The 24,784-nt window shown below is 38.7% G+C and overlaps 1 protein-coding gene across 4 annotated transcripts; it reads left to right on the plus strand.

The window, feature by feature from the left end:
- The first annotated feature begins 9,233 nt into the window (after window positions 1-9,233).
- Window positions 9,234-24,490, plus strand: Serbp1 (SERPINE1 mRNA binding protein 1). Of its 4 annotated transcripts, none has more exons than XM_042685589.1 (8): window positions 9,234-9,660; window positions 13,176-13,326; window positions 13,883-14,023; window positions 14,133-14,222; window positions 14,699-14,818; window positions 16,973-17,150; window positions 21,841-22,014; window positions 23,515-24,490. In XM_042685589.1, exons 1-8 carry the CDS (start codon window positions 9,348-9,350, stop codon window positions 23,569-23,571), a joined length of 1,224 nt encoding a protein of 407 aa, XP_042541523.1. In that variant the 5' UTR covers window positions 9,234-9,347; the 3' UTR covers window positions 23,572-24,490. The 4 variants fall into 4 exon arrangements, with proteins under 4 accessions (XP_042541523.1, XP_042541531.1, XP_042541538.1 ...); XM_042685597.1 differs by having other exon boundaries at window positions 14,151-14,222; XM_042685604.1 differs by having other exon boundaries at window positions 9,235-9,660; window positions 14,744-14,818.
- The last annotated feature ends 294 nt before the right edge of the window (window positions 24,491-24,784 follow it).

A 24,784-nucleotide genomic window follows, 5' to 3' on the forward strand; every position in this document is an offset into this window, starting at 1 on the left:
CGGAAAGAACATGAGTTTTTTGGAGCTCCAAACAAATGAATTCTAATTAAGTCCTTACCATTTGCTGATTTTGTGTTTACTGTGGATAGCAATCCTTCATTTTGTTATGATTATTCATAAAGTACCTATATATAAACATTCAGTATGGGAGTATTGTGAGAATTGAAAATAAACCATGGTCAAGAGGTTCATGCCAGAGAGCAGGTGGGGTTTTGAATGAGGTGCTTTTGTTTTAAAATCTTTTTAAAAATTTTTAATAAGTTATTTTTATTGTGAAAATACCGTACAGAGGGATTACAATTACATGAGCAAGGTAATAAGTACATTTCTTATCAAGCATTGTTCCTCCTCCTTTGTTTTTCCCCTACCCTCCCTGCCCTCTCATCTCCACAACTACACTCCCCCCCCCCCACCAAAGTTGTAAAGTTCGTTTTTCAACATAGCATTTTGTACATCTCATTGCAATGGGTTCACCTGTATCCCTATTTAAACAATTTGTTTTTTTCCCTTACCCTCCCCAAATTATACCAACATCAAATACAGTGAAAACAGAGGTTATATCGGAGAGACATACAAAGCAACAATACAATCACCTTACAAATATGTTAGAAACAATAGCCAGAAAGAAAAAAAACCACTTGTGTCCTTATCTTGGAGTTCATTTTGCCTAACATCATCTTATATGACTTTTTCTGCTTGTCTCAGACATATACTAGTTATTGCAAATAAGGGAAACCATGGTGTTTTAAAATCTTTTATCAAGATAAAATTACATACCCTGTAACTCACCCATTTGGAGTTTAAGTCAGTGTTGTTTACTATATTCAGAGTTGTGCAACCACTTTTACAATCTAATTTTAGAACACTTTTATCACCTCTAAAAGAAATCCAATACCTATCAGCAATCACTGGACAATCTTCCCTACTGACCCTCCACAGTCCTAGGCAAACACAAATCTTTTTTTTTCCCTGAGTTTTCTTTTTCCTCTGCCAGTCCTGAGGTTTGAACTCAAGGCCTGGGCACTGTTCTTGAGCTTCTTTTGCTCAAGGATAGCACTCTACTACTTTAGCCACAGCATCACTTCTGGCTTCTTTTGTTTATGTGCTACTGAGGAATGCAACTCAGGGCTTCATGCATGCTAGGCAAACTACCGCTAAGGCACATTCCCAGCTCTCCCCGTCATTTTTTTTTTTTTAAATCTGGGTTTCACTATATAGCCAAAGCTGGTCAGAAACTCATAATCCTCCTGCCCCAGCCTCCAAAGCAGTGGTGTCACAAGTATTGGTTTAAACTACTTTCTCTGTTGATTTGTTCTTCAATTCTTCTGATGATTGGGTGAAAGTAGCTTCTACCCTGAAAATATGCACAAATCTGGTGTGTAATTTCTATGTAGGAAGCCTTAGATTAAAATTTACAAAACAGTATTTTTAATACATTCCAACTTAGTAGTGTTTACTGAGTTGGCCCCAAAGGGAGGAATCCTTGTGGTGGTGTAGGGGGCAACAGTGAACCCTGGTAATTTTCACATGCACAATTTGCTCCCAAATTTTTACAGATAAATCTCCACTCTGGATGTCAGCTATGGAGTTCCAACTCATTTACCTTCACCATCTGTTTCCTCTGAAAGCAGCAGAAATTTAAAGGATTTTAGCCAGCAGTCAAGATGAGTGAAAGCTATTGGGATACAATGTTATTAGATGCGTATCACTAGTAAGTAATATGCTAACAATTATTGATCTTAGTTTTTCAGGTCTAGGAATATCACTGGACCTGCTCTGTATATGATATCACTATGAAGGTAGCTTCTGTCAATCTCTATTTTGTATCATTGTTTCTAATTCACTCCACACAAGCCAAGAGAAGAGTATGGAGAGTGAACTCAAACCTTAAATAGTTAAACACACACACACACACACACACACACACACAAAAGCAATGTTTGAGCTAGCTCCCTCTGGAAGAAGTAAGTATGTCTTTACATTTCTATTACCTAAAGACCTCAGATTAACACTTTAAGAAGCCATTGTTCTGGCCTCTTTTAAAATAAATAAAAATTTGGATTAAAAAAATGATTTTTTGCAGGGTGCCGGTGGCTCACGCCTATAATCCTAGCTACTCAGGAGACTGAGATCTGAGGATCGCGGTTCAAAGCCAGTCCGGGCAGAAAAGTTCATGAAACTCTTATCTCCAATAAGCCACCAGAAAACCAGAAGTGGTGCTGTAGCTCAAGTGGGAGAGCGCTAGCCTTGAGCTGAAGAGCTGAGAGACAGAGCTTCAGGCCCAGAGTTCAAGCCCCATGACTGACAAAAAAAAAAAAAAAAAGGAAGTGAAAAAAATGATTTCTTGGTTTAGATTTTGATTATCATGTTAGTTAAAGGTTCCTTTTTAAAAAAGAAATAGAAATAATGTGAAAGCACACACGGACTCAAGTACCTCTGTTTACACTGGGTTTGTCTTCCAGCTCAACTTTTTTTTTTTTTTTTAGGTTATTACAAGGTTTATTAGAGGTGCCATATTTCCCCAAAGAGGGAGTACATGGCACCTGTCCTTATCCAGGTAGCAGGAAGGCCTCCAGCTCAACTTTTCTAACTCCAAAGACTTCATGATATTTTTTCTTTTTTGTTCTTTTCTTTTCTTTTCTTTTTGTTGGTTATGGGGCCTGAACTCTGGGCCTGGGTGCAGCCTCACAGCTCTTCAGCTCAAGGCTAGCGCTCTACCACTTGAGCCATAGCGCCACTTCTGTCTTTTTCTGCTTATGTGGTTCTGAGGAATTGAATCCAGGGACTCATGCATGCAAGGTAAGCACTCTACCACTGAGCCACCTTCCCAGCCCAAGTTTTATAGTTCTTAGGTTTATTTATTTATTTGTTGGTCATGGGCTTGAACTCTGGGCCTGAGTGCTATCCCTAACTCTTTAGCTCATGGCGAGCACTCTACCACTTGAGCCACAGCACCACTTCCCTTCATGATCTTTTCACTAGAGGCAAGAAGAGAGGTTTTTTTTTGTTTTTTTGTTTTTTTTTAATTTCAGAGCTTGTAAACTCCCTATTTCATGCTCTTTTGCTTGCTTTTATTCCTGTTCTTTTTTTTTTCTCCTTTAAGTCTTTGCAAGGCTGTTTTCTTCTGATGCAGGTTTCAGCTCAAAGGGCTTTGTGACTCAATTGTATGAGAATTTTTGTTCCTTACCTCACACTTCATAATTCATATTTCTTCCTGAAAATGATCGTGGCAATGTATTAACTCCCTGTTTATTTACTTCAGAATGTAACTGCCATGAAAGCAGAAAAATAGGGGCATTCTTAATTCATCCATCATAGAATCTGCAAGGTTCAAAACAAGGTTAAGCATACAGTTGAATGAATAGTTGTTGATTTTATAAATCAAAGTTTTTGATTGAATAAATAGTTGTTGATTTTTAACAACAGAATTATCATCAGAATGGATAAATAGCAGTAAGTAGGAAATACATTACTTAAAATGGTTTGTATAGATATACTTAGAATATCATTGGATGTACTTAAAATAAAAAACATCCTGGGCACCAGTGGCTCACACCTGTAATCCAAGCTCCTCAAGAAGCTGAGATCTGAGGATTGTGGTTCGAAGCCAGCCTAGGTAGGAAAGTCTGTGTGACTCTTACCGCTAATGAACCACCAGAAAACTGGAAGTGGTTCTGAGGCTCAAAGTGATATATATAGCATTAGCCTTGAGCAAAAATCGCTCAGGGATAGTGCTCAGGTCCTGAGTTCAAGCCCCATGACTGAGGAAAAAAACAAACCAAAAAACTCCAAAACCTTGATATCCATCATAATGGCCATATTATTTTATAGAATATAATGAATAATAATAAAAAACCTTTTGTAAAATTTTTCTTCTGGCTATGACAGTCCAAAATTAAGTTAAAAGAGGATATATTGAACACAAAAGTTAATTTAAAATATAGTCCCAATTATAAAATCCTATAAATTCTTAGAAAGCATGCAAAAGTTTTGTTGTTGTTGTTTTGTTTTTGCAATAGCAATCAAAGACAGGGCCTTCTCTAAAGTGACAGGCAAGCACCCAACCACTGAACCCAGCCATTGGCTTTTTGAGATAGTCATACTGAGTATATATGTAGCTTATATGGCCTGCACCTTGATCATCATGCATCCATCTCCCTCTTGGTGGGACTACAGGCCTGTACTATTAATCTTGTGATACAAAAATCAATTGGAATAAGACATAGAGATAAATCTTTGTGAACTTGGGTTAGACAAAATCTTGGTTAGAAGCTTGGTGCCAGGAGCCATTCCTAGCACTCAGGAGGCTGAGATCTGAGTGAGGATTGAGATTTGAAGCCAGCCCAGTCAAGAAACTCCATGAGATCTTATCTCCAATAAAGTAAAAAAGAAAAAAGCTCAGGGACAGTGCCCAAACCAGAAAAAAATTAAACAGAGTTAACATATAATCCAGTAAGTCTCCTCTATCTTCTTCTCCCACTCCCTTTCCCTCCTTCCCTCTCTCTCTCTCTCCCCATATATATCTTTATATATATATATCTCAAAAGGAATTAAACATATATACACATAAAATTTGTAAGCCAATATTCAGGCCATTATTCCTAACAGTTAAGACATGTAGATAGCCAAATTTCCATCAACTAATGACTGTATAAAATGTAATCTATTCAAGCTATGAAATATCATTTAGTCATAAGAAGCAATGAAGTATTGATTCATGCTACAAAATGCATGAACCTTGAAAACATCATGACACCTGAAAGAAGCCAGCCATAAAAGACCACACATTTTGTGATTCTATTTATATGAAACTTGCAGAATAGGCAAATGCATGAGAAAGAGAGTACATTAGTGGTTGCCTAGGACTGAGGATGAAGGGAAAGAAGAGTGACTGCTAATGGGTATGGATTTCTTTTTGGGGTGATAAAAATGTTCTAAGATCAGGTAACTGTGATGGCTGCACAAGTCTGTGAATATATTAAAAACTACAGAATAGTATTCACTAGGTAGTTGAATTGCAATGAATTATATCTTAATATACTTTAAAATTGTTATTGTTATCATAAAGGTGATAGAGAAAAAAACCTTTTATTATTATTTTTAGATTTTTGAAGAGAACATAGAGTAGGAAAAAATAGAGGTTTAAAATCAAGAGGCTCAGGCTTCAAAGTTAAGTTTGAGATAGTAAAACAGCATGTAATATTTCTATATTTAGCTTTGATATTCTAACTTCAGCAAGAACCCTGACCTGCAATACTATACTTATCATTCCAATATGAGGCATAGAGGGTTTGCCCTCACTAGAAACTAGAACCACTTTTATTTATTTTTAATTAAAAATGCTTTCTGTATGAGTACACCAAAAAAAAATCAGTCTTATTTACTTTTATGTAAATAAGTGTTATAAATGAGTGAGTTTTATTCTGCTACATGTGCTAATCATGAGAGGGTAAAATGTTTTTCCCTCTACTATATGTAATACAGCATAATAGTTGAGTGCCTAGGCTATAAGAACAGGCTGCCGGGACTCTTTCAGTCATTGTGAATTTGTGATAGTTACTCAATTTTCCTATATGCTATTTATTTCATATTGTTGTTCTGAGAATTCAAGGAAGTAAGGTACTTAGCATAATGTTTAGAACATAGTAAACACTAAGATTGTAAAATTATTAGTTACAGCAACAGTCATAGGGAATTGAGATTTTTATGAAATGGGTAAGGACTGGAAGAGTAGGTCAAGTGGTTGAGCAACTGCCTGGCAAGAACAAGGCCTGGATTTAATCCCCCATAACACACACACACACACACACACACACACACACATACACACACACACACACACACACACACACACACACACGATAAAAACAAGATTGTGTGTAATATAACAGAATTGAGCATTAGTGTCCTGAAAGGATATTTTGTTTTGCAATTTTGCTAACACTAAGCAACTACTTTGGGTATTTAGTTAAGGTATTTGGATAGTTTTCAGCATTTATTGCTAGAGCCTTTTTTAGAGAGGCTTGCTATATACAGTTGAGACTGTGCTGTTACTTGAGTATTTTTTAGAGAACATGTGATTCAAGTATTGCTACAGACATGATATTTATACCACATTTCTGATCAGTGACATCTCATAACAAACTTGTTGCTTTATAAATCATTCATTGAATTTTACTTAAAGTCTGCTAGGAAGTCTTCTCTCCTTTGAGGATTTTTCTACCAATATTTTCCTATAATAGGAAGCTTTTAATATTTTAATGTTTGGATTAGGGTGTGTGGCTCCATGCTTGAGACCTGAATTCAAACTCCAGTTTCATTACCCCCCCCCCCCAAAAAAAAAAAACCTAGGCACCAGTGGCTCACATCTGTAATCCTAGCTACTCAGGAGACTGAGATCTTAGGATCGAGGTTCAAAGCCAGCCCAGGTAGGAAAGGAGACTCTCATTTCCAATTAACAACCAGAAAACCAGAAGTGGTACTGTGGCTCAAGCGGTATAGCACTAGCTTTAAGCTGAATTGCTCAGGGACAGCGCCCAGGCCCAGAGTTCAAGCCCCACAACTGACAAAAAAAAAAAAAGGACTACGTATTTGTGTGTTGTGTTTTTGTGTATTGTGTATTATTTGTGTTATACTATGCTTTGGATTTAAATCAAGGCCTCATGCATATTAAGTAATTACTACTTAGATACTTCTTCTGCCCTAAACACTATTTTGATTTCTTAGGACAAAGAAAACATTAGTGAGAATAACTACATATAATAATACCTCAATAATTAATAACATGAAAAAAAGGTTTACCATATGTAGCTTTATTTACATACTTTAAAAATGGACTTTGAGTAAGTGTGGGTGGCTTACTTCTAGCTACTCAGGAGGCTAAGATCTGAAGATCACAGTTTGAAGTCAGCCTGGGCAGGATAATCTGTGAGACTCTTACTTCCAATTAACCACCAAAAGAGTCAGAAGTGGAGCTGTGACTCAGTGGTGGAGCACTAGCCTTGAGCAAAAAAACCTCAAGGGCAATGCCCAGGCCCTGAGTTCAAACCCTATGATTGGGGACCTTTTCATATATGTGTACAATCTACACCAATCAACAACTCCTCCACATCCCATCACCCTCCTTTACTCCCTCTCCTCTTAAAACAATCTCAATGTTCTCTCTTTCTCTCTCTCCACCCCATCACTCTCCTTTACCTCCTCCCCTCTTAAAACAATCTCAATGTTCTCTCTCTCTCTCTCTCTCTCCAGTCCAGTCCTGGGGTTTGAACTCAGGACCTGGACACTGTCCCTGAGCTTCTTTTTGCTCAAGGCTAGCACTCTACCACTTGAGCCACAGGACCACTAGTAGCTTTTTTTTTTTCTTTTTCTGTTTATGTGGTAGAGGAATGGAACCCAGGGCTTCCATGTATGCTAGGCAAGCGCTCTACCACCAAGCCACATTCCCAGCCCCGTCAATAAGCTCTTTTCATACATGCAAACAAACTACTTGGATCATATTAATTCTCATTTACTACCTTTTTAACCCAGCACCTCTCCATTCCTCCCCCCCCCCCCCCCAACAAAGCCTGTTTTACTTTCTTGTATTCACTGCCCCAAAAGGTTTCAGCATGGTATTTCAGACGAACATCTTTTGCTCACAGTAACATTATCTATTGATCTGGGCTATTTTCAAAACATGGGAAAAGAATGGTTGACAGCCCATTGTCTCTTGTCTCCGAAGAGTTACAAGAACCAGAACGGCGGGAGGAAGGGTGAGGTAGTGGTGGGCATGGATGTTCAGAGGAATGACAACAGCAAAATAAGTAACTTTGAGGAGTGGGAGAGGACTGCAAAGCACAATCATAAGGCTTGCTGCTACATACCTGCAATATAACTTGTCTTCTACTTTCTGGGCCTTAGAAATTTGCTCAGTTTTGCTGTTGCAAACTTTAACGGATTTGCAACTATGTTTACACTTATTAGCTACTGGAAATTAAATAATCGTCCAACTTCTAACTGAGCAGTGTCTAGATTACAGAATTGATGTCAATAGTATCAGTTGTGTTAAAAAAAAACAAAAACAAAAACTAAGGTCAGGCCCGAGCACCTACTGAGGGTGTAAACCTGTTAAGTCATTTAGTCTCCCGAAATGGCTTCATCACCAGTGAAAAAAAAGAGAACCTACTTACTTCAGATATTGAGATTGAAATAGTCCTAGCATCTGCCACTCGGGAGAGTTTGGTGTCCACGCAGAGAGGTTTTTAAAATCACGACATATCGGAATACAGAGTTACTAAATGTGCTTAAATATTCTTTGACACTGTATTGCCTCAATTGGACTTAAATTCTCAACGGATGCCAATGCTTTCCGTCACTGTTCAATAATTTCTGACCTATCCTTCCTTCTCATACGTACTCAAGGGGCTCTAAAATAGTATTTCTAAGCTCATTTCACCACCACCACCGCCATCTAACCTTTGGGTTGTCAGAGACTCCCGGGCAATTAATTGGATCGATCCTAGAACACGTTTCTGCAAGCCCTGCCCGGCTTCCAGCGCTGCAGACTCGGGGCTAACCACCGGGGTCCAGCGCCGGTCGCCACGTCCGGCCAGGCGTGCCAGCGCGGCCGCGGGATGGCTCTAGTTGGCTTTGTGGCTAGCTCTGCTCCCCCAGTCCCGGCACCGAGGGAGGGCACCTCGCCTCCCGCCTGCCAAGCCCGCGCACCACGGCCGCGGGTGGAGGGTCACCCCTTTTCCCGCCTCCGGCACTCGCGGCGCCGCGGACGCAGCCTACAGGAGGCCGGTGCGGCGCCTCACCTCCCACCCCCGGAAGTTTGTCTCCAGTTGCGAGGTCTCGGAGTCACCTTGACTCTCCCCGAGAGGCGGAGAAAGTTAGCCCCGGCCTTAGGAGTCCGGTGAGTGAAACCGAAGACACAGAACACTTTCATGAGCTAAAGATGCCGTCACGTTTTCCTGTTTTCACCGTCAAGACCTGGCGAGTTTCGGGGTGACAAGAGCAGGTGGCAGGACTCCGCCCACCATCAGGCTTTTTCCCCTCCTTCGGCTCGCACGCTTCAATCGCTCCCTATGATCCCGCCTCTCGGGCGCGCGCGAAGAGTGCTCGCTCGGAGGATGCTGGGAATTGTAGTCCCGTCTCGGTCGGCAGCCTCGGTACAGACGACTGGGGTCTACATATCCCATGGTGCAGCGCGGCATTGGCCGCTCCCGGATGTGTGCCTGGCGCCGGAAGAGAAGACGGCCCCCCTCTCTCGGCCCGGCCATCTTGTGGGAAGAGCTGAAGCAGGCGCTCTTGGCTCGGCGCGGCCCGCTGCAATCCGTAGAGGAACGCGCCGCCGAGCCACCATCATGCCTGGGCACCTACAGGAAGGCTTCGGCTGCGTGGTCACCAACCGATTCGACCAGTTATTTGACGACGAATCGGACCCCTTCGAGGTGCTGAAGGCAGCAGAGAACAAGAAAAAAGAAGCCGGCGGGGGCGGCGTTGGGGGCCCTGGGGCCAAGAGCGCTGCTCAGGCCGCGGCCCAGACCAACTCCAACGCGGCGGGCAAACAGCTGCGTAAAGAGTCCCAGAAAGACCGCAAGAACCCGCTGCCTCCCAATGTCGGCGTGGCTGATAAGAAGGAGGAGACACAGCCGCCCGTGGCGCTTAAGAAAGAAGGTAAAGCCGGGGTGGCAGGGCAGGGAGCGCCGGGGATGAAGGGAAGGCGCCGGGGGACTCACGGCCACCACTTGCTTGTAGGACAAGTTGCGAGGATCGCTCGGAGACTCGGTCCTCCTCTCCGCACGTTTCCCCCACGCGACAAAAGCCAGGTTCCGCGCAGGTGCTGGGAGCCTGGCGGCCGGTCCCCAAGTTCACGCCACCGCCTGCAGGATTCGCGGAGCCACGCCGTTCCCGCCTAACCCTGGGCGAGGAGCCGGGTCCTGCGGGCCGGACCCTTCCCGCCGATTCCCCCGGCGGGCGAGAAGGCGGGCGGGCTCTTTTTTGCAGCCTTTCGTTCGTAGGAAGAGTCTCAGTGGCCACAGTTCCTCCCCGGGCAGAGCTCTTCCTTCAGCGTGCTCCTAGGAGGTGTTCTGGTTTGCTTCGGGCTCTAGCTCTGCCATCTTGCCCCCACGATGGCGCGGGGCACCCTAAGTGAGAAACTGGGGCTCGGAGTTTGCACCTGAAGGTATCAGGTGTGGTTGGAATAGGTGCTGTTTGGAGCACCGCATGTGCTTTATTGTCCCCACTCCTAGAATCTTGTTCTAACTTGCAGAAGTGGATTGAACTGTGGAGAAGGAAGGGATTTGGCCCCTTTGGGTGAAGTGGGAGTTCCGAATAAAGACTTGGTTGTTACAGAATTGGAGACTGGGTATTATAGAATCGTCCCCGTGGCCCATCCCTTCTCCCGGTTTCCAGCATTCACGGTTGCCTTTGGTCTGGTCTGGGCCTCGTGGGTGAAACGAGGATCGAGGCTGTCAGTGTTCCGCAGCCGAACAGTATAGTCTGTAGCTTGCCCAGTACATGTGCGTGAAGCATGGTCAGGACTTCGCTGTTCCTAGGGTGGTGCAAGATTCAATTTTGCATTCTTGCTTGTTACTGATTTGTTGTGTATGAAAAGGGACCGAACAATTACAAGAAAGCATGAATAATCTGTAACAAATAGGGGTGGACCTAAAACCTAAGCTCTGAGTGTTTTGAGAGTGCCAGCATACATTGAAAGTTGAAGTTAGCCTATACTACCACGTGCTCCTGGAAGGACTTGTTTCTCGTTAGCGGAAGGACTTGTTAGCTTGGCTTTGGTGTAGGGAAATTTTTAAAAAGAACTTTCGTGAGACTTGGAATACAAAAATCTTGCATCTAGATGGTGAATTAAACACAAAGTCTTGCCTAAAATTATGTATAAAGTATTTAGCCTCACAATTGTGAATAAAGCATTTAATTTCTGTGTCAGAAGGAGCACAATTGATTTATTTAAACTGCTTAAACTTAACTGTTTGATCACACTAACATGAATGAATTGGGTCTAAAAAATAAATACTAGGTAGACTTGTTTACTCGTTTGAAGTGTTTAAAACCTGAAACATGGTTTCAGTGTTTCAGATTTGATTATGAAGACCACCTTTGAAATAACCTCTGCAGTTATAAATGTAGGAAAACAGTTTATAAATTGATAAAGCTTTTGATATAAAATTGAATTGATTTTGACATTAAATAATCATTCTTGGCTTGAAAAACTTTCAGATTAGTTATCATTGTGCTCCTTAGTATTTTAGTGGATGTTTCTCCCCCACCCCAAAGTGTTGGGTATTGAACTCAGCTCTTGGCATGCAACAGTTCTCAGCTATATCCCACATCCTCAAAACACTTTTTGATGTGACGTTTAAAAAAAAATCAAGCTTATAAATACAGAGGAAATGTTGAATGGGAAAGTTAACCATTTTCAGTTCTTAATGCCTGTTAGTCTTTTTTGGGAGGGGGGGGATGAAAGACCTGTAAACAAATTCCCCACGCTGTAGAGTTGGAACGATTACTCAGGTGTTGTGCCTTTGGTAATAGGTCCTAAGGCTGGGCTTTAGGTGTTGGATATTTGTTTTACATGAATTTTGTATTATAGCCTATTGCTAGCCGTTTAATTTACTTAGAATGTCAGTGAGTATAAAGAAATAACACCTAGATTTGAGTGCAGTTAGCTTGCAAGTATAAAGTACCTCAAAATAAGCTTGCATTAAAAAAATTAGTCATTTTTCACTATGTGAGGTTGTGTGTGTGTGTGCGTGCGCGCGTGTGCGTGCGTGCGTGTGTGCGTGCGGTTCTAATGGTGGACCCTAACAGATAACGTGCTAGGCAAGTACTTTTTTGCTGAGCTATATCCCCAGTCCGGCGATGAGTTTTTAAGATTCTTAGGTTTTGTAGGCCTGATGTTGACTACTGGGTGGGGAAGCAAGCCATTGTTCATTGGGTGTGTTTGGCTTGGATATTGTTATGAGGGCTGGTTACATAGCTTCTCCCTAATACTTTACACCTCTGATGAAATTTATTTAAATGCTTTGGTACAAGGCCTATGTTTTTTTTGTCTGCTCTGAAAGTTTACAGAAAATGAACTTTAAAATTTTATTAAAGAGGTACATATTTGTGTATGGCTGGAGTGGTAGGCGTTTTTGAATAATTGGGTGTGTCCTGATAGTGTTCCATTCTTAGAAATAGTGAAATAATGTAAGATCTTAAATCATGTCTCAGCTGTGTTTTCAGAAACTGATTTGGGAATTACAGCATTCTTGAAATCTTGGTCATGTATTGAATGAACAATCTCTTTGAGACTACCAATAATTCATATTGATTGTTTTTTGGGTGACTCACTGGTTCATTCTAATTTGGAGAAAAATAATAAAAGTTGGGAAATCAATAAATGCTTTAGCTATTACTTGTTAATCATCTTTTTCTTCTGTGCTGGAATTTATCCAGGATCTTGAGCATGCTAACATGCCACTGAGCTGTATCCACAGGTCTCTTACTGCATTTTACTTAAGGGAGGGGTCTTTCTGTGTCTGTTTTTAAGAATTATTTGGAAACAGATTCATGAAGGGTGGCCTTAATAAGAGACTACTGAATTATTTCCTAAAGGCTATATAAGTCCCCTCCCGCTCCAGGCTGGGACTCGAATTTGATATCTGATACTTTTGCCTGTTGTCTGGCACTCTACCATCTGAGTCATGCCTCCAACCTCACATAATCTTATTTTTTAGAGGAAGATGATACTATTTTTCTGGCCAAATAGGTGTTTTACTCTTAATCTGAGACAGGGTTTCTGTAACTCAGAACTCATTCTAAACTGGAGGTGTTCTGTAGCGGTCTTAAATGCCATTTGCTATCCTTTCACATTTGTCATTTTAAGGAATTACGAGTATTCCGTTTCTTCCCAGGCTATATATAGTATAGTACAGACATTCACTTTTTTGACTGTGTGACATTTTTAAAAATTCCTGATGGAAGTTAGGGTTACCCAAATGACTTCCAAGTCAGAATAATTGCAGATATGTGAGGGATAACTTGGCAAACTAGAGAGAAAGTTAAAACAAGATCATGAATGATGAGAAATTTCCTCTAAAATATTTGGTCATACACTGGGTGTTTTCTAATCCAGGCCTAAATTTCAATTGGAAAAATGATTTGGTGTGCTGGTTATTCATTATTAGGAATAAGACGAGTTGGAAGAAGACCTGATCAGCAACTTCAGGGTGAAGGGAAAATAATTGATAGAAGACCAGAAAGGCGACCACCTCGTGAAAGAAGATTTGAAAAGCCACTCGAAGAAAAGGGTGAAGGAGGCGAATTTTCAGTTGACAAGTAAGTTTTTAAAATAGTACTTCATGTTTTATTACTTTGTAGTTACATCTTAACATATAGTTATAAATTGGGCATAATTGCCAGTAATAATGTAGCTGATTACTTCTGTCAGTTTTTCAGAGAAACTTGTGTGTTCATTGTTGTACTTAGATTTTGGATAAACATTTTCAAACATACATCTTGTACACTTTGGATGTTAATTTCTTTCACTCTCCAAATGTTGGGCTAAAAGGATGTTAATGCTAATTTATTACAAACCAATAATTTATGTTGGTTAGATGTGTTTAAACTTTTGTATACATGTAAATAGTTTAATAGTGAATAGCATTGGAAATATATCACTAACAATTTTTAAAAACAAAGGCCAAATAATTTTGTTTCAAAGGTTTTCCTGATTCTGGTTTCCTTTGTGTTTGGAAATAGACTTGAATTTTATAAAGTGTGTGATTAGTTGCTATGAGTCAATAAGCATATTCTGTATTTACGAGCCTTTGAATGGGTATCTTATTCCTTTTTCTGGAAACTTTGGAGATGTAATTGTTAATTTGTATTGTAGACCGATTATTGACCGACCTATTCGAGGACGTGGTGGACTTGGAAGGGGGCGAGGAGGTCGTGGACGTGGAATGGGCCGAGGAGATGGATTTGATTCTCGTGGCAAACGTGAATTTGATAGGCATAGTGGAAGTGATAGATCGTAAGTTTTATGTTGATTATTTCATTTCTTAGATGTTAATATGCTTATTTAATAAACAAAATTTGAATTTCTAGAATTAAAGAGTATTATGTTAACTCAGTTTTGTTAGTTCTTTTTCACATTACAGTGGTCTGAAGCATGAGGACAAGCGTGGAGGTAGCGGATCTCACAACTGGGGAACTGTCAAAGATGAATTAACGTTGGTATTCTGATTTTTAAGTTAAATTATTTCAATAAATTGAACTTGAAAGTTTTTTATAAGCTTAAATTTTGCTCCTTAGACAAGGATGGATACTTTATCAAAGCTATTACTTACAAAATAATGTCTTAAGAGATAGGTTTGGTTTTTATATCATGATCATTTTTCTATCCTATCCTTAAGTATCCTATCCTTAAGTATGTTATTAATGTAGCTTTTCCTAAAGCCCTACACTTGACATTTCAGTATTCTCATTTCATTGTACCTGCAATAGTTCCTTGAATTTTAGTCCTTCCCATATGTAAGTCAGTAATACTTTGTTTAGGTTTGTTTAAGATTATCTTAGAGGTCTTGTCTTCTAGGGAGTAAATTTAGTGGGAATGTTAAAAAAAATGTGAAAAATTTCTGTTTGTATGAAGAACTCTTTGGTTACATGTAAATGGACCTAGATGCCTTTCTTTTCTTTCTTTCCTTAGAGAGTCCCCCAAATACATTCAGAAACAAATATCTTATAATTGCAGTGACTTGGATCAAACAAATGTGACTGAGGAAACACCTGAAGGTGAAGAACACCCAGTGGCAGACACTGAAAATAAGTAAGTGGTTTCTATGAGTGAGGGTTCAACACTGAATGCGGTTAGGTTTTTACCAGTAAGGTGACTCATAGATTCAGTTCTGTTACTTAATGACAATAAAGAGAGATTTTATTTTGGGTCGGGGTACTTGCTGTGTATGTAGCCCAGGATGTCTTGAACTTGGAATCCTCTTGCTTAAGTTTGAGTGCTGGAATTCATTAGTTCTTTTACTACTTTCTTACGTCTGAGTTAAGAGGTACACTATTTTAGTAAAGCCTATTAACACTAATCACAAAAATAACCCTTGAAATCCAAAGGTAACAGGGTTTTATACATTTGACCTGTATCACTATCTATCTATCTAAAAGACAGGTTTTTTTCTCCCAGATATGTTCTTAATATCTTTGCAAAAATCAATTGACTGTAAATATGGCTAATAGGGTTTTGTTTCATTCCATGGGTTTATGTCTTTTTAGATTATTCTCAACTAGAGCACAGCCAAACCAGTCAAGAGGAGGATTCTCTTTCTAAAAATTTCCTTTTCCAGGAAGAATTGCTCTTAGAGTGAAACACTGATAATGATGAGAAGGGGATACCATATTCCCTGACTTGGTGGCCTGAGAAAAAATGATTTATTATTGGAGAGAGCAGATCAGAGTACTGTGTGGTATTTTGTACTTGCGGTAATATTAATTTATATGAAACTATAGAGTCCTAATTTTGTGTTGTAAACAATGAAATTGTGATGGTGACTTACATAAACCCTGTGTAGGATTAAGTAACCCCAGACTGCTGAAAACAACTTCATTAGAAAACCAATGCTTAAGTCACTTTCAACAAGAGCCACAAAATTGTAATTGTATACCAGAAGTAAATGATAATATTGATAGGATATTTGGCTCAATATGAAGAAATAAATTTGGGAATAATGGGTCTAAAAAAGGTAATGATGCTTATCAAAACATTCTCTTAGTATTATATCTTGTATGTGGTAATATAAATTAAACAAAACTTAATGTCTGAAGTTTCCAGACATTCTGTTGGTTTAATGTTTAGTTACACCTTACATCAGTCCTTAAATGTAGGTGTCATAACTCATTGTATTCAAATTTATGTTAAGTCCTAATCTTGGCTGTGTCAATTGATAAATTACTAAATAGTAAGCTGATAAATATTCAGTACCTAAGACTTTTTTTTTCTTTGTCCATCATGGGGTTTGAACTCTGGGTCTAGACACTGTTCTTGAGCTCTTCAGCCTCCAGCTCAAGGCTAATACTCTGCTACTTGAGCGACAGCACCACTTCCAGTTTTCTGGTGGTTTTATGAGTCTCACAGACTTGTCTGCCTAGGCTTGCTTTGATCTCAGCCTCCTGAGTAACTAGATAGATGATTGTGAGCCATTGGTGCCCTGCTAAGGCTCTCTAATTTAATGTAAACTTGCTTTTGGAAATTTTAAGATAGGATTTGTCAGATAATAAAGGGCAGTTTGGAAGATTAGTAAAAACTTACGGTTAACTAAATTACTTACTATCTTTGGAAATAGGGCTCCCCAAATAGGGAATGACTTGTTTAGTGGATAATACTAAGATTTGACTAAAGTAGTTAATGGATTCCTAGGCCTATATTTCTGTAAGAATTATATTTAGAAATAACTAACTTTGTATTATGTTGAAACAGCTTTTGTGAACATATTACTAGTGAAACCTTAGATTGGTTTGAAGGTTGGATTGTACAGATTTTAAGATGTGCAGAAACTTGGCTTTTGGTTTATTTTGCATTAAGTGTTGGTGCTGAAGTGAAAAAGGATCTGTTTATATTAGGGTTTTTTTTGTTTGTTTTTTTGTTTTTGCCAGTCCTGGGGCTTGAACTCAGAGCCTGGTCCCTGTTCCTGAACTTCTTTTGCTCAAGGCTAACGCTGTACCATTTGAGCCACAGCGTCATTTCTGGCTTTTTCTATGTATGTGGTACTGAGGAATTGAACTCAGGGCTTCGTGCATGCTAGGCAAACACTCTGCCACTAAGCCACATTCCCAGCCCAAGATCAGGTGTTTGTTTGGTTGGTTTATTTTTGGCTTTTACTTTTTTTTGTCGGTCGTAGAGCTTGAACTCTGGGCCTGGGAGCTGAATTTTACTAGCTACCTACCAGGTATAAAATTGAAACATCTTTTTCTGCAGGGAGAATGAGGTTGAAGAAGTTAAGGAAGAGGGTCCAAAAGAGATGACTTTGGATGAGTGGAAGGCTATTCAAAATAAAGACCGGGCAAAAGTGGAATTTAATATTCGGAAACCAAATGAAGGTGCTGATGGGCAGTGGAAGAAGGGATTTGTTCTTCATAAATCAAAGAGTGAAGAGGTAAAATTAAGATTTGTGGTGTTTGGTGTGTTCAAATGTGACTTGAATGAATTTGTAACTTTTGCTGTAGATTTTACATTGATAATTTGTATAAAACAAAAAGGTTTTTACATGGATGGTTGAGAGCAGATAAAAGTTGAACCTATTTTTGGAATTTTACTTGGAATCATTAAAGGTTTCTTTTATTAGGTTGAAATGTTGACATTTTCCTGTAGTTTAACCTAAAATACTAGGCTTTCTTTAGTTAATACATTTCAAGATTATCTGTGTGTTGTGTACAATAGTTAGAACTTGGTAAATTTTAGAAATCTTTACTAAGGAATGAAATCTTAGAAGACCAAATAATTAACTTATATAACATTTCCTTTATTTTGGAAGCATAGAAATAAGTGAAAATATTTGAGAAATGCTTCCTGGTGACTTTTGATTCAGTAGCCTTTATTTATAAGTCTTGGGGCATGTTGTTGGAAAAAGATCACAATGCTATCTCTGATTAAGGTTTGTTAAGTGTGAGATCTTAGCCATTATTTCTTTCTACTAAATTCTTTTTCTCTATCAGCTTCTTTTGACCTTTTGAGGTATGTACTTACATCATAAATTGGCTGTAACAAAACTACAGTGTATAAATCCTATTACCCTAAGGTAAAGTTAAATGTTACATAGTTAAATGTTACATAGGCATAATAGAAAGATTCAATAACATTCTGTTTAGTTTTGATGCTGGAGATTGAACTCGGCATTTGGAGTGCATGTGCTCTGCCACTTGGCACGTTTATACCCAACTCAGTAAAATCTTAAAGTAATTTAGTTTAATAAGCAAAAAGCTGTGAAACATTTGGTGAATATTACGAAGTAGAGGTTGAAAACACAAGTGGTTTTCTGAGTTTAGAGAAGAGTTGTTTTTAACAACTCCATCATAACAAATGAAAACATGGTCTTAAATGTCTTATAGAAAAAATTATTTTCTTTCATTAGAATGCTTTTTGTTTATTTTTGCCTTTGGTGCCTGTACTAGAACTTGAACTCAGGGCCTCAAGCTTTCAAGCAAGGCTGGTGTTCTACCTCTTGATCAACATATCCACTCAGCTTTTTGCTGATGAATTTGAGATAGCAGTCTCATAATTTTGTGCCCAGGCTGACATCAAATTGTGATCCTCAGGTTTTCAGCATCTTGAGTAGCTAGTATTATGACCTTGGCCCAGTCAGTGTCCATCAAAATGAACTTCTCAAATCTGTTTTATTGCCTGGTATTTGAACTTGGACTCGCTTTTGCTCTTTCTTTGTCAGTAATTGAGGTAAAATCATCATTATGTCAGAGTAGAGCAGTATAGAATTTCTGATTCTGGAGCCATGAAAGTTTATGTTGGAGAGTAGTTTTTTATACATATAAAATTCTATTTGTAACATAAAGTGGATTTATTAAAACGTTGAAGTCTACATTTTGTAAGCATCTGGGTAGGTATCCCAATTTAATATTTTTACACTGGGCTTTTCAACTAGTCTGACCTTACCCATAGTTTTGAACATAAAGTCCAGAAATATTAAATGGAAAATCCCTACAATGTCCATTCCATAAACTTTATGGATTGTATACTATTCTGAATAGTGTAGAGTCTCAACACTGCCCTGTCTCTCAGAATGAATTATCTTCCTGTCCAGTGTCATTCTGCATTATATACATTACTTGCCCCTTAGTTGCTCAGTATCCTAAGTGTAGAAAAGCGGTGCATAAAAAGTACCAACTTGTGGGCTGGGAAGGTGGCTCAGTGCTCGCGTGCTTGCCTTGCATGATGAGGCCCTGGGTTTGATTCTTCAGCACTACATAAGCAGAAAAGGCCAGGAGTAGGTGTTGTGGCTCCAGCAGTAGAGCGCTAACCTTGAGCTGAAGAGCTGAGGGACAGCTCCCAGGCCCAGAGTTGAGGCCCCACAACCGACAAAAAAAAAAAAAGTACTAACTAGTCTTACTGGTCTTTAAGCACCCCATGTGTGCTTAGAATTTGTGGTCTTGGAATTTGTGGTCCTTTGCAGATAATGAAGACCACTGTATCATGCAAAGTAAGTATATGACTACACGTTTTAGAAATTGTAAAACATGAAACTGGTTATGAGGAGTTTTGAAACCAGGACCTTCGTATTATTAAGCCACTAAAAATGTATTAATGCCCTTGGAAATAGATGCTTGTTTAAACTGGTATGTATGCCTTTACCATTTTGGATGTCTAGGTCTTAAAGTGTGCTGTCTGTAATACTTTTACAGATATTTGTCTTTGTTACAAAGGAGGTTGAGGAAAAAAAGATAATTTAGGAGTGGGGAAATGAGATAACCTGGTGTGTTACTGACAGCTTGATCAGAAAGCGTCTATTCCTCATTCAGCAATTCCTATTCTAGACACTTAGAAAACTGTTGCAGTAGAGTTAATATTTAGTTAGAAATGTAAACAAAACAACCCTTTTCTGGCAGTATGGTGTTTGAACTCATGACTTCATACTTGGTTGGTTCTCATACTACCACTTGAGCCATGTTCTCCTCATACTACCACTTGAGCCATGTTCTCCAGCCAGCTTTTGCTGATTATTTTGGAGATAAAAGTCTTCGAGACTTGGCCAGACTGGCCTTGAATTTCTGTCCTTCAGATATCGGTATTCTGGTTATCTAGAATTATAAGCATGAACCACTGTTACCTGACTCACTTTGCCTGCTCCTGCCCTCCTCTATTTTCTTTTCTTTCCTTTTCCTTTCCCTTCCTTTCCATCCATCTGTGTGCATGTACCAGTACTGTAGGGGCTTGGAGGGCCAGAGCATTGTCCTTGAACTGCTTTGCTCAAGGCTAGCAGCACTCATAGCACTTGAGCCACAGCTCCACTTTTAGTTTTTTGGTGGCTAATTGTAGGTAAAAGTCTGGGATTTGTTTGTTCCAGCTGACTTTGAACCACAATCTTAAGCTCTCAGTCTCTCAAGTAGCTAGGATTACAGACATGGGATACCTGTGCCTGGCTTAAGACTTTTGTAATTGTACAAAAAACCCTCTAGGGCTTTTTTGTTATTTGCTTTTCTGTTCTAAATTTTAAAATAAGTTCTAATTAATGAATTGGTATAATTTGTTTCAGATAGAACACATTTAAACACAACATAGTCTATATAATTGATTTGTAATTTGCTAGAGGTTTTATATTCATATCAGATTTTTAGATTCCTTTAAAATTAATTTTAAGAGAGCCTTTGAGTTGGCTTGACAGTGATGTGGATATAGGATGATAAAAATGTAAAGACAGTACTTTAAGTTGATTTGGAAGGAAGAAAATGTACTTTTTCTCTTCAGAAAGGAGGATTATACATGTACTTAGAGAAAGGAGTAATGTACTTTTAATCAGCATAAGCAACATTTCCATCCAGGGAATAAACGTTTTATTCAGATGTACAAGAAATTTGATATTAAGCAATATAAAATGATTAATATATTCATTCATGTTAAGTACAGGTTGGATAATTGGGCTGATTTTCTCTCTTTCTCTCTCTTTTTCTTTTGTTGGTCATCGGGCTTGAACTCTGGGCCTGGGCGCTGTCCCTGAGCTCTTCAGCTCAAGGCAAGTGCTCTACCACTTGAGCTACAGCACCACTTCCAGTTTTCTGGTGCTTAATTGGAGATCAGAATTTCATGACTTTTCCTGCCTGGGCTGACTTTGAACTGCAATCTCAGATCTCAGCCTCCTGAGTAGCTAGGATTATAAGCATGAACCATTGGTGCCTGGCTAATTCTCTTTATGTTTTTAAACAAGAAAGCTTATTATTTTACAAGGTTGGCTTTCCTGTTACTTATTACCTAGAGTCCCAGAGTGAGTCATAGAGCTTACACCTACAAAATATCTGGATTTCACAAACATTTCACTTTCAAGAAAGTTCATTTGCCTACAAGTGATAGCTTAAGGCTATAATCCTAGCTACTTGGAAGATATACATTGGGATGTGGCTTGAGGCCAGTTTTCAGATAAAGTTTTATAAGAATGACATTGGAGGAAACGTAATTTTGAAGGGAAAATCTTAACCCAAACATAAAAGTGACATCATAACGCAAATATAACTAATGTAGAAAAAGAAAAAGGGCCAGAAGAGTGGTAGAAATTCCTATCTTGCAAGGGGAGGATCTTGAGTTCAATCCCACTTGATATCAAAAGAAAAATTCTTTTGATTATATTTTAAGATGTGGTTTTATGTGTGTGTGGCTTTTCAAATCAGATATTGAGCTTCATAAGTTGACCCAAATTTCAGATATATGAGTGGACAAACCTAAAATCTGTACATACTTTCCCAGATTGTAGTTTTGAAAGTGTTAAAAGAGAATATTTAAGTGTCTTATTACTAGTGGATACCTTAGGTGCACTTTCACAGATTTCACAGCCAAAGATTACCATTCAGTAGTTCTACAAGGGGGGAGGGGACCAGCTACTTTAATCTTTTGAAGACTGTTGATAACTTGCAATTTAGAGCAATTTGAGATAGAGGAAGGTTATAGGGAATACTTACTTTAAGGATGATGGTAGCTGAACCCAAAGCTAACTTTATTACCTGTGAAATTTCTTCACATATGTAGGTTGGATAGTTGGTCTTTTTGTAGGAGAAAGCTCATTACTTAGAAATTTGGTGGTATTGCCTTTCTAGTATTACCCAGAATTCTTTACTTAACATTTTTAGGCTCATGCTGAAGATTCCGTTATGGACCATCATTTCCGGAAGCCAGCAAATGATATAACATCTCAGCTGGAGATCAATTTTGGTGACCTAGGCCGCCCAGGACGTGGTGGCAGGGGAGGACGAGGTGGACGTGGGCGTGGTGGACGTCCAAACCGTGGCAGTAGGACTGACAAGGTAATTGTAGTACTTTTTCCCTTTTACGTAGTAAATCACTGGCTGAAGCCTTTCAGAATATGAGAAGCAAAAGTAGGCTTTCAGTTTTTTAAAAATAGGCTGCTTTTAGAAAGCTGTATTTTAAGTACATTTCTGTTCAAAGCACTTCAGTAACTTATTTTTTCCCCCCATCCTGGGGCATGAACTCATTAGTGCTCTGCCACTTGAGCCACAACACCACTTCTGGCCTTTTCTGAGTAGTTTATTGGAGATTAGAATCTCATGGCCCTTCCTGCTCAGGCTGGTTTCCTACCATGAACCTCAAATCTCAGCCTCCTGAGTAGCTAACAGCACCCAGCCACACATGAATTATTAGGTGTTGGTGACAGTGCTGTGCTAAGGTACTTAGGTCATTTTTATTCTCTGTGGTGATGACATCATTTAATAATGGATGAGGAAATTCAGATATGGGGTATCAAGTTCATTCTTGGCATTTGCTTGGTTTACTTGAAATACCAATCTATTCCCTTTATTATTACTGTTGTTATTGCCAATTCTGGAGCTTGAACTCAAGGCCAGGGCACTGTCCTTTACTTTATATCCTGTTATACTATTCATTGTTGGACATGTTTGTAAGACCACTGTTTTTTTGTTGTTTATTTCTAACTCTGACAGTTGGGATTCATGTTTTATTTGTTTGGGTAGTATTGGGCTATGAATTTGTACTGTGCTTGATTGTTGGATAGGTACTGTACGACGGAGGTTTGCTCCCTAGCCTGTTGTTTGTTTTTTGTTTTGTTAATACATAAACTTATGTGGCTAGGTGGTTTCTTAGCCTGTATGTCACAAAAACCTACAAATACTAAAGAATCCATTATGTGGAAAATAAGTTAGATGTAATGATGAACTATTCCAATACTCTTAGACAGTAAAGAAGTACGAGGATCTCAAGTTTGTGTGAGGCTAGCCTGGGCTGCTTAGTAAGACCCTGTGGTACAATAAAGTAGTGTAAGGTAGAGTGTTGATTAGCTTGCATAAAAAAATGCCCTGGATTTTTATTCCTGGTACTAGAGGGATAAAAAGGAAAAGGAGGGGCTGAGAACGTGGTTCAGTGGTAGAGTGCTTGCCTAGCATGCATTGAAGCCCTGGGTTTGATTCCTCATACCACATAAACAGAAGAAGCTGGAATTGGCGCTCTGGCTCAAGTGGTAGAGCGCTAGCCTTAAGCAGAGGAAGCTCGGGGACAGTGTCCAGGCCTGGAGTTCAAGCCCTACAACTGACAAAACCCAAAAAAGTGAAAAGAGACACTATCTGTGTTATTGTAGGGAATTTTAAGTTTTGCTAGAAATTGAAAATGTTTTATTGAAAGTAATTGTGATTTCCTTCTGACAATACTATCCAGTATATTAATTCAAAGTTTGTTTTTGGAGGTCAATGGTTAAATGTGAATGCTGGTAGTATAGTATATTTTCAAATTTTGAGAATTGTGGCTAATTTTGTTTTTGTTTTTGTTTTTTCCAGTCAAGTGCTTCTGCTCCTGATGTGGATGACCCAGAAGCATTCCCAGCTCTGGCTTAACTGGATGCCATAAGACAACCCTGGTTCCTTTGTGGACCATCCTGTTCTAAAAGCTTTTGCATGCTTAAGGATCCCAAACAACTAAGAAATTTAAAAAAAAAAAAACAAAAAAAAAAAACAAAAAAGACTGTCATTCATACCATTCACACCTAAAGACTGAATTTTATCTGTTTTAAAAATGAACTTCTCTCGCTACACAGAAGTAACAAAAATGGTAGTCAGTTTTGTATTTAGAAATGTATTGGTAGCAGGGATGTTTTCATAATTTTCAGAGATTATGCATTCTTCATGAATACTTTTGTATTGCTGCTTGCAAATATGCATTTCCAAACTTGAAATATAGGTGTGAACAGTGTGTACCAGTTTAAAGCTTTCACTTCATTTGTGTTTTTTAATTAAGGATTTAGATGTTCCTCTAATATACAAACTGGTATAAATATCAGACATTATCAGTTTTAATACCTGCTTTGCATTTTCACACATAGTCAACTGGGACATGTAAACTTTGATTTGTCAAATTTTATTCTGTGTGGAATACTAACTACTTTATGTATTTTAACTTAGTTTTAATTTCATTTTTGGGGAGAAATCTTTTCACTTCTCATAGCTGTTATATACGCTAAATCTTTATATACAGAAGTATCAGTACTTGAACAAATTCAAAGCACATTGGTTTATTAACCCTTAACTCCTGCATGGTTCATTAGGTTTGAATTATATCTGATACACAATTACAAATATATTTACCTTTAAAATGTGTGACTTTCCCAGCTAAAAGCTAAACTAGATACGTTATTAGTGAAAGTTGTTTAAGATACTCTTGATAGACATCCTGTCAAGTGAAGTCATTTTATGGGTATGAGTTTTTCTCCCCTTCCTTACAACAGATTGGGTGGAATAGTTGGGTTAGTGCACAACATTTATACTTCATAAAATAAGTGTCTAGCCACTTGCTGTGATTGGTGTATGAAAGATCCCCAAATCAAAGTGATATATCCATAATAAATAACTCTTCTTGTTCTGAGGACACCAAAGGGCACTGGTTAGTGTGGTGAGATGGGGAGAGTATTTTGATTTTTAATATTTGAAATTAGCTTTACAAGATTGGAACAGCAGCACCTTCCATAAAATATAAACCAAATGTATTAGTCTTTATACTATATTATTTGGCCTGAAGTTTATAGGTGAACGTTCCACTGGAGGTGTTAAGTAT

The sequence above is a fragment of the Dipodomys spectabilis genome, unplaced genomic scaffold (genome assembly GCF_019054845.1).
Source record: "Dipodomys spectabilis isolate Male_0828 unplaced genomic scaffold, ASM1905484v1 ptg000002l, whole genome shotgun sequence".
In the NCBI taxonomy this organism is placed as follows: Eukaryota; Metazoa; Chordata; class Mammalia; order Rodentia; family Heteromyidae; genus Dipodomys; species Dipodomys spectabilis.